Genomic DNA, 10,721 nt, shown 5'->3' with positions numbered 1-10,721 from the left:
CCTTCAGGCCAGTTCCCACAGTTCGTATTTTCAAAGTTAGCGTAGTTTCACACATTTGCACATTCGACCCTACAATAAAACAATTCTTTGGCCTGGTATTTTTATAAAGATATTGTCTTGTTTATGTATAATTTATGATTTAAGAATTCGTGACATTTTACTTCAAGCGGCGGCAGCTTTCAAATAGAGTTGTTCGCTCTCTATTTTACGATGACCCTAGTTAAACCATTATGCCTAAAAATATTTTCCAATATCTTTCCCACCCCTGTCCCATAGTAATAAAAACCCCAAATAAAGTTTCATCTCCCTTAAAATAATTCCTTTAAAATATTTGTATTGTTTAAGTCACGTTTGTATCATTTAGGATAGTTAAGTGCATTATTTTTTATGTTTAAGAATGTTGTTTTCCGACGAGCGGGTGGAACATCTTTATTTTTGTAATATGTCCTTCAAGAATTTAGTTTAAATACAGATACCTCCCGGAAAAAGGACAGTATTCATCATATAACTGGTAGGTACAGGCGTACCTATGCAGGAGCCAGTATTCATATAACTGGTAGGTACAGGCGTACCTACGCAGGAGCTAGTATTGATATAATTTAACATCGAGTAAAGAGATCGCACCGCCTCCTGCCAACGTCAGCAAACCAGGACTAATACCCGTATTCAGAGTCGATCCTTAAAGTTGTCTAAGTCAAGTGTCAGCCTTACCTAAGCAAAGGTAAGAACCGTCCTTACCTTTAACGCTTCTATACAGAGTCCACACTTTGAGCTTCCTTTCCTCAGGTAGAGACCTTTTGTCTACGCCGAAAGAAAGGTGTGACGTCATCCGAAACTTGTCGATGTCCTGCTTCTACGGAAACAACATGCCCCGTTTTGGGACAATCTGTGTGTTTATCTATGCTGTTGTCTATGGATTTAGTTCAAGCGTCTGTCGTAAATAAGTAAATAACATCGGCCTGTCAAAAGTCTCTGTTACATCTTCAGTTGAGTGTCTCGAAAGTTTCCTTTTTAAACAATGAATTCTCGTATTATAATCACGCCGAGTGAAAGGCAATGTTTATTAGATTTAATAAACACATATCCTGCCGTTGCCAGCATTTCGACTAATCATCTGCAACTTGGCGAGAAGAAAAATGCGTGGGCCAAGTTGACAGATGATTTCAACTCAATCGCCGGCAATCAAAAGGTTTGTATCTTTTGTAATTGAAATACTAACTAGCCATCACGCCGTTTCCCCACAGGGATACTCTTTTTTCATTCATATACATACTCTTCTATTGTTCCGATTCCGTAATACTATTATAATACTGTATTATTGAATTCCTTCTTAGCGGACCCAAGCGCAGCTTAAGAAATGCTGGGACAACATTAAGTCAAAAAGGAAGATGGAGCTCTGCGAGGAAAAGAGGAGCAGGATGAAGACGGGAGGGGGCAGGCTGTCGCCAACTGTCTCTGATGAGCATCATCCCGTTGACAGCGTGCTGGACTTGGCCACCAACGTTGAACTGAGCTTTAGCAACGACAGCGATCGCGGTTAGTTTAAGAAAGTTATGTGAAATATTTTGGCTACTTGTTTATTTAACTTTGACCTTATTTCTTATAAAGTATTGTTTAAGTTTCAGATACCGCTGTGCCCAGCACCAGCACGTCTGCTTTATTCAGCATGCCATGGACTGACCAGTCGACGGAAGTGCCGGTGTTTGGTAAGTCAATTTTTGATAATATAATTGATTCTTATCAATTCAAAATGTGACTTGTTGTTAGATGGTAGTGTTCGCATTTCTCTGTAGGAACTTATTACATAATTTTATCAGTTGTCATGCTAAATCTTAAATAATTTTCGAGATAGAAATATTGCAAAAGTGTTTTTAATTTTCAGATATAACAAAAACACCGGAGGAAAGTTCAACGCCCCAGCTCAAGACGAAGACACGTCGCATTATAGCCAAGAAAGGTGACTATATTTACCTCTCTATTTGCTGTGATTACTTGCATTTTCGTACAAAGGTTCAAATAATGCTCGGAGTTCGGAGAGCTTTACTTTAACCTCTCGTTTTCCACCATAAAGAAAGAGGGGCCCTGTTGAAGATGCTGTGTGGGGAATGTTTTTGAGGAAGGAGTGAAAATGGGTCTTGAAGAGACCAATGTTGTAGGAGGGAGGAAAAACAGAGGCCAGCAAATCGTTCCACAGCCGAGCTGTTGATGACAAATGTCATCCGTGTACATGCAATGAATATGCTAATATCGATCACTTCGTCGGTAATCTGGCCTCATACAAAAGATGCATTAAACTTAATTTGTTTGCTAGTAGGTACCACGATAATACATCATGTAAACATAATATGCCTACCAGTACTGCACTCCAAAACTATTTAATGTACTAGAAATCATAGGTACTTGAAAAATTTATCAAATCGGATGACATAATCCAGGATTTCTTACTTTTTATATTTAAATCTTTGTGGGTACCTTTTAGAGATAATTTATATTTCTACATTTTTACTGTTTTTTTTTCTTACTTTAAATTTTAATTTTTACTTGTAATTTATAGTTTGCACTTTATATTTACTTTACACTTACTTACTTTACTGTGTAAATAAATAAATATGTTGGGCGCGTGTTTGGCGTGTTTCCCGACTGTGCACTATGTCATGGGGCACAGAGTGTTATTTACACAAATAAACCTGTTATTTACATTGATGACTAATCAGCTTGCAATTTTGTGTTGTTTCACTAATCAGCTTGTAATTTTGTGTTGTTTCAGACTTGATACCATCTAGTGGGCAGGTGGTTCGGGACGAGGGCCAAGTGCGTTGCCTCAGAAGCACCAATCTAACAAAGTACGATGAAGAAATGCACGTAGTAAGGATGGAGACTGCCCGGGAGCAGAGAGAGACTGCCCGGGAGCAGAAGGAGACTGCCCGGAAGCAGAGGGAGACTGCCCAGGAGATTGCCCGGGAGCAGATCGAGACTGCCCGGGAGCAGAGGGAGACTGCCCAGCAGATTGCCCGGGAGCAGATCGAGACTGCTCGGGAGCAGTCGAAAGGAGCTCGTCTGCAGAACGAACTTATAGAACTACAAATAAGAAGAGCGAAGGCAGAATTGGAAAAAGAGCTCGCCAATAAATAAATATGAATAAAAAATATATTAATCTCCAATAAATGTTTTATTTATTTTCCATTCTGTTTCAATTTTTTTGATAATGGACATTATTAATACATACATAGGTATATATTTAAGATAAACCCTTGTGCTCTTTCATAATTCAATACACAGCATAATTATAACATATTATAAAAAATATGACTTCACTACTCATTACATTAGATAAGGTGTCCTTTCACAGCATGACATTACACAGCACAATTACTATGCATTAAAAAATATGACTTCATTAGTCATAACATTAGATATGGTGTCCTTTCACAGTTCAATACACAGCACAATTACTATACATTATATATGGTGTCCTTTCACAGTTAATTACACAGCACAATTATTATACATTAGATATGGTGTCCTTTCACAGTTCATTACACGGCACAATTACTGACGTCACTATTCATTACATATATGGTGTCCTTTCACAGTTCATTACACATCACGTAAAATGTCTTTGGATAAATGCATCTCTTATCGTTCTGCCTGAAGCAGACTGCACCACCGAATTGACAGGTATATTTATACCCTCAAACCGCCCAAAATGCTGGTCGTTTGACGATATACATAAATTATGCAAAATGGCACACGCAACGATAATGTTTGTAGTATTACTTAGTTTATTTTCTAATTTCCTCCTCAGACAAGGAAATCTCCTCTTCCATACACCAAATAATCTTTCGACTACATTCCGTGTGGAAATTTGCGCCTTATTATATTTTTCTTGCCCTTCATTTGCAGGATTTAATACTGGTGTGAACATATAATTTGTCTGGCCATATCCGCTGTCCCCGAGAAGAATGCCTGTAATCCTTTTCTCCTCAAACTTTAGGCGGCACGCGCTGTTTTGAAATATCCTGGAATCGTGGGTAGAACCAGGCCACCTGGCAACTATGTCCAAAAATTCCAAACGTGGACCTGACACAGCTTGCACATTCAAGGAGAACCATCCTTTCCTGTTGCGAAAAGATTCCCCTATTGTTCGGCTTGGGCTCTTGATGGCAATGTGTGTACAGTCAATACATCCGACGACTCCTGGAAATTGGGCTCTTGAATAGAAGAGTTTCCGATTTTCAGCGTAGTCCTGGGGCCGTTGAGGAAAATGAATAAATTCAGTTATCCGTTGCGCCAATCTGGAGGAAATCTTTTGCACTACTCTGCTGGAGGTTGGTTGGCTCAGTTTGTGTAGATCTCCCGCAACAATCTGGAATCATATAAAAATATGTAGGTAGTTAATGAACATTGAAAATAATACAAGATGAACACTCCATCTAGATATTTTGTACATCTAAGGGCATCTGGTTAATTTTAGGTTGACATCATGTTTTCATTAAATAATATATGCATTCTTTCATTCTTTGTCGATTTCAAATCAGTACAGACATAATGTAAATAACAAGTTTCAGCATCACAAAATGTAATATTTTCGTTTCACAAAAGTAGAACATAATTTGACAATAGATATCTAGTAAAAAAGACGCATTTACCTGATAATTACCAGTAGCGTAGAATCGCAGCGCGATAGCTACCTGAATAACAGGAGGTATGGGCAAGCCTCTATTATTAACTAAAGCGTAATTCGGAAATAATAGAGGAATTAATATATGCATTACAGTTGTTTTCTCCAACCGATAACGATCCTTAAATTGCCGGTCACTGTAAAACTCCACGGGATTTTCAAAATCGCGTAAATAACGCCGCACGCTGCCCATATTGTCCGTGCCAACGTCGTCACGTGTATTGTATGGATCAACGATGTAATCCAAAAACTCGTTATCCATTTCCATGATCTCCATTTCCATAATCTGCATCTCCATTGTTTTATGTTTTCAACAGCAACAACCGCAACAACTGGGAACAAATCACCGACTTAGCAAGGCAAAGGTACCCTACCCACCAACCTCGAGTTTTGACAGCTAAAAGTCAAAGTAAGCAAGTATGCGCGTGCGCAGTGTCGTAGAGACTTCCATAGTGACGTCTCTGAATACAAAATTTTTTGAAATCTTGAGAAAGGTAGCTTCCTTACTAAGTGACGTCACACCGACTTTAGGCGTGTCTCTGAATATAAAACGGTGTTTTTTAAAGGAAAGGAAGGTTTCTAGAACTAAAGGATCGACTCTGAATACGGGTGTAAGTCCAGGGGAAACTCTTCTAATGGAGGAGCTCCGACAAATCAAGATGGAACTCCAAGATTTCAAGGGCATCCAAACAAAAGTGGCAGTATTATATGATGAATTCAAAGAATTCAAGAATTCATTGACCTTTTTCAACTCAAAAATGGAGGGATTTGAGGATGAATTGAAAAAGACAATCCTCAAAATGAAAACAATAGATTAAGTCCAAAAGAAAAACATGGAACTTGAAGCAAAAGTTACAATGCTCGAGTTTAAACTAGACGATCAAGAACGCCAACAAAAAAAATTCGCTGCCGAAATAAGAGGAATACCTGAGGCTGAAGGTGAAAAGTTACAAAACATTATTTTCAACATAAATCAAGAAATACGCACAACCACCACTAAAAATGACATCGAAACAACCTTTAGAGCTCCTGGTAGGCAAGCTCCAACAAAACCCCGGCCAATAATTGTGCGGTTCAAAGACATTCACTTAAGAGATGAATTCTTAAATTGTGTAAAAAAATACAATTTGAACGCTACCACGAACGAAGACAAACTCAACACGAGCTCCTTAGGCCTCTCCGGACCGCGCACTCCAGTTTATATATCGGAACACCTAACGTCGACAAATAAACGCTTACTTTACCTGGCGAAGAAGACGGCTACGGAAAAAAAGCTAGCTTACGTATGGGTTAAAGCGGGAAGGGTCTACGTACGCCAAACATCAGAATCGCGAGCTATACACATTACATCTGAAAATATTCTTCTCACACTATGACTCACCAATACAAGCATACACATAATATTTTACTCAAACACCACACACACATCTGTACATTTCCAAATCTTATTATTGTGGGTATACTTGCATTATATGGCTACTCCATCTAAAATTGCGACAGAGATAATAGAACGCAATATTCATCCTCTAAAATGGCTTCAACACTGAATATTGATTTTGAAATATCATGTAATGTAGAACACACTTTCACCAATACTACAGATTTTAAAGCAACCGTCGCACTGTGTTTCGTTTCATACAGCTAGACGGCAAAAGTCACTTTGGAATTCTTGAAAAATGACGTCATGGGGGTATTAACAGGTAGTTAGTGTGACAAATGCTTTTTAATTGGGGTAATTAATGCACGGGTTGACTCATACCAAAGCCCCAAAGTTAGGTAAATGAATTAATGAATTATCAGTTGCTTTTATTCGCATCTTGTCGCGCGAGCTGTAAGGTTGTTTATGTGCTTAAAATAATGTGTTTTGGTTCTGAAAAAAATGGAAACTACTTTGGAAGGTATGAAGTATTTTATTATTGTAAAATTTTAATATAAAACATTACAGTTATTTAAAAAAAATAATGTTAAACTTGTGTATTTTTTTGTGGTTTAAAAATATTCAATTTCTAACTTCTCAAGAATTTTTTTCGGATAAAGTATCAATAAGGTTCCGTGATTTTTTTTTGTAGATTGAACAATTAATTTTCTATTCAAATCAGTTTCGATATTTTTGCTCATTAATGCTCACCAATCATAATTTGTCATTTCACAGGCACCACATACAAGATTTCCAGGCAGGAATTGTTCGAGACGCGGAGAAGTTTACCCAAGAAAGCAAGGTTTCAGGGAATATATAATCATATTTTAAGTAAATTGAATTGAATTAAAGTGAATGGCACATGTTATGCCGTATATGTGAAAATAAATAAATAAATTTGAACGTCAAAATCTCAGTGCAAGCAGTGAAAAAAATTTGAAAAGCCAAGTACAGTTAATATCTTTGAATATAACCAAAAAGTGGCTCGCAGCTTCTCGGATTTGATAAATTTTAGAATTAACATTGAAGATGTAGATTTGAATGTAAAATTTAAAATGTTATTAACTAAGGTACATGGCAAAATTTGCAATGTAATGACTGGAAGCAAGTCGACTATGTCGTGTTATATTTGTGGTGCCAAACCCAGTGAAATGAATACTACGGTTATCAATAGAGTTCCACGACAAGAATTTTATTCCTTCGGCTTATCTACATTGCATGCCTGGATAAAAACTTTTTAATGTTTTTTGCATATCGCTTACCGAATACAACTCTGGCAAGTCAGAGGGGATGCAAATAAACTAATTTTAAGTACTAGAAAAAAAGAATTACAGGAACGGTTTTAAAGTGAAATGAGATTAATTGTAGATAAGCCAAAACCTGGGTTTGGCAACACAAACACTGGTTTTTTCGAGAGCACGAAAAGAGTGCCGAGATAACGGGTGTAGATGCGGGGCTCATCAAGAGGTTTTGCATAATTTTGAGTACAATAGCTTCTGGGTATAGCGTTAACATCGAACATTTTTAACAGTATGTGCATGACACTAAGGAGTTATATCTTAACCTATATGATTAGTATACCATGCCACCAACTGTTCATAAACTATTATACCATTCATTTGATGCGATTAGTTCGTGCATTGTACCTATTGGGCAGCTGTCAGAAGAGGCGCAAGAGGCGCGAAATAAAGACTGTAGAAGATTTAGGTAATTACACACCAGAAAAATCGACCGAACATCAACAAACAGAGATATGTTAACCATGCTTAATTACATCAGATCCAATAATAAATAGTTTTAGAGAGGTTCCAAGAAAAAAATCGAGCACACTTCCCTCTGAAGTGTTAAATTTACTTGTTCCACCCAATTCCGAGTCAAGAACACAATGTTTGCGATCTGATGACTCCTCTGAACATTATTCTGATGATTCCTCTGAACATAACTCAGATAGCATCTACTTTCAATAAGCATTATGTTTAAGCACTTTCTCACAAATCTATTGGTTCTGTACTCTGTCTTAAAAAAATTAAAGATGTTTATGTGCAGTTAATTTCTCTCGCCGCAAATGACTCAAACAGCACTTTATTAGATAAGTAATAATTTTTTGTTTCGTTACTGTTCTTGCATAACTTTTGATACTATTATTTTATTTTCTGACTGTACTTTCTGCAACTAATGCTTGTTTTTATTAAGTGTTGCTAATTATGACTAAAATTGTTTTCCTAGATTAGTAATAATGATTGTTTTGATTATCACTCTTTCATATAATAATTGAGCAGTTACCAGCTGTCAAAGTATCTTCCGATATTTTTTTTGAAATCTTTGAGAATTTGAAGTGAAATAGTAACAGAAAACTGTTCTAGTGAATTAATCCTAAATTGATACACAAGTTAGTGAATCCTAAATAAAAATAAACCCAATAGAACAAACTTTATCTGACAAATTCTAACTATCTTTGAATAGAATTTGTCAACACTATATTCTTCAGTATCCAATAAGTGCAAATGTAAAGTGAACAAAACAGTGGCTTTCCATAGCAATTAAATAATAATAATCAGCTGATTAGTTCAACATAAAGCAAAAGAATATCAGTTAAAAACTTTTATCAACTTAACCTAGAAATTGGCAATAACAATTTGGACAATTAATAGTGGATACAAAAAGTGATACTCAAAACAATCAATTTGACATTAAATCATCTGCGGTTTTACTCATCATACATAAAAATTAATAATTAAGTATAAAAATAAATTTCAAATGCAATAAATAATACTAAAGTTGATATTGATTATTTATTTTTATCTTATCACATCTATCGACCAACAGACGAAGCTTAATCTGCTGCCAAAAACACTATAAATAAGTTGCTGCCAATAGATGTCACTCTAGCCCAAAATTGAAATTTTATATTATCCAAAATAAATAAAAATCATTTAAAAATGGCTCCCAAAAGTGATACAATGGAACAAAAATTAGAATGTTTCAAAGAACAATTGTTACTAACAATGAGCGACAGAATTGACCTTCAACTAAAAAATTTTCTAAAAAAAGATGTCAATAAAATATTCTTAGACATTAAAAAAGAAATTCAGGATATAGTTAAGAGCGTAGAATTCTGCTCTAACAAAATTGATGATTTCGAAAATGAATTAAAAAAAACCAATGAACATCAAAAAAAAATGAATCGAAAATTGAAGAACTACAAAAAGAAATAAAAAATCTTAAACAGTCAGTAAACCATATCCAACAGAGCTCACTAGAAACATCCATTGAAATTCAAGGAATCACACTGAAAAAAAATGACGACATCAGAAAACCAGTAGAAATGCTGATGTCGACACTAGACTGTAGTGACCTCCTAAAAAATAACTCATTGGTGAATTACTATAACAACCCGGTGAAACAAATTATTACTATTCAATTTGATACAAAGGAAACGAAGGATAAGGTCATCAAACAAAAAAAAAATAAAGGAATCTTCACTCCCAAGGACATCAGGTACTCAGAATCAACTGAAAAAATATTCATAAATGATAAACTTACCCCAAAGAATAAACAACTTCTTTGGTTAACAAAATCTACCAAATCTTTGGGATATAAATACGTTTGGACGAAGGATGGAAATGTATTACTGAGAAAGAACGAAGAATCCCCTATAATAAGAATAAATGATGTTAACGACATTCCAACCCAATAATCATGTACCTACTAGAGTAAGAATTTTTTATAATTAAATTTGAAAATGGATTACTACGACGATTTTTCGGTCCCAGACACTAAGGTTTATGAAAATATGACAGAACTAAATAACTACATAATTGAGGGAAATACAGATTTCAATTTAATAAATTTAAATATAAGAAGCATACGCAAACATTTTGATGATTTCTGTATTTTCCTCAATTCTCTAGATTTTCGTCCAAATGTAATCATACTTACCGAAACGCAAATGCGTGACTCAATACCCTACCACATCTCCGATTATGAGACTTACTCACTACCCTGTAAACATACTTCTCACGATGGTCTCTCAATATTTTACAGTTCAAATAAAATAACTAACGTAATAATTAATATCCCCAAATTTAAGTATTCTAATGCCATACATTTATCCTTCACACATAACAGTAAAACATACTCTATACTTGCTATATATCGCTCCCCTTCCTTAGACTCTAAATCCTTTATTACAGAACTTAAATATTTTATAAATGAAAATAATTGCAATCAATCCGATTTCTCATTTATTGTAGGTGATATAAACATCAACATTGATAATTCGATCCTAAACCCTATTGCAAACGAATATCTAAATGTTATATATAGCGAGGGTTATCTGTCTTACATAAATAAACCCACTAGATATGGCCATCACGCTGATTCTTGCCTCGATCATATATTACTCAAAACTAATAAAAATTTTATACCCAGATCAGCTGTCCTAAAATTCGATATCACAGACCACTACCCAACCTTTTTCGGTCACAGTAAATTAAATTTTCATCATACAACTAAAGAACAACAAGTGGAAAAAAATAAAATTAACTACCAAACACTAAACAATTCTCTAAAAAAAGAAACTTGGAACCAAGTTTTATCCAATGATGACCCAAATCAATCACT

At 35.3% G+C, this 10,721-nt stretch overlaps 1 protein-coding gene across 2 annotated transcripts; it reads left to right on the top strand.

The window, feature by feature from the left end:
• The first annotated feature begins 665 nt into the window (after positions 1 to 665).
• On the top strand, positions 666 to 3,148 carry LOC149410355 (uncharacterized). Of its 2 annotated transcripts, none has more exons than XM_089648834.1 (5): positions 666 to 1,189; positions 1,335 to 1,536; positions 1,626 to 1,706; positions 1,883 to 1,957; positions 2,768 to 3,148. In XM_089648834.1, exons 1-5 carry the CDS (start codon positions 1,019 to 1,021, stop codon positions 3,130 to 3,132), a joined length of 894 nt encoding a protein of 297 aa, XP_089504960.1. In that variant the 5' UTR covers positions 666 to 1,018; the 3' UTR covers positions 3,133 to 3,148. The 2 variants fall into 2 exon arrangements, with proteins under 2 accessions (XP_089504960.1, XP_089504958.1); XM_089648832.1 differs by having other exon boundaries at positions 1,620 to 1,706.
• Positions 3,149 to 10,721: the final 7,573 nt, after the last annotated feature.

Source organism: Hesperophylax consimilis, chromosome 28 (assembly GCF_061612785.1).
Source record: "Hesperophylax consimilis isolate HC1 chromosome 28, BYU_Hcon_1.0, whole genome shotgun sequence".
Taxonomy (NCBI): domain Eukaryota; kingdom Metazoa; phylum Arthropoda; class Insecta; order Trichoptera; family Limnephilidae; genus Hesperophylax; species Hesperophylax consimilis.
The sequence above is the reverse complement of the archived record's forward strand: the minus strand, read 5'-3'. Positions and strand labels throughout refer to the sequence as shown.

Coding starts and splice junctions, on each gene's coding strand:
- LOC149410355 (XM_089648832.1), top strand. CDS start 1,019: ATGAATTCTCGTATTATAATCACGCCGAGTGAAAGGCAATGTTTATTA. Junction 1,190..1,334: donor CAATCGCCGGCAATCAAAAG/GTTTGTATCTTT, acceptor ATTCCTTCTTAG/CGGACCCAAGCGCAGCTTAA. Junction 1,537..1,619: donor TAGCAACGACAGCGATCGCG/GTTAGTTTAAGA, acceptor GTATTGTTTAAG/TTTCAGATACCGCTGTGCCC.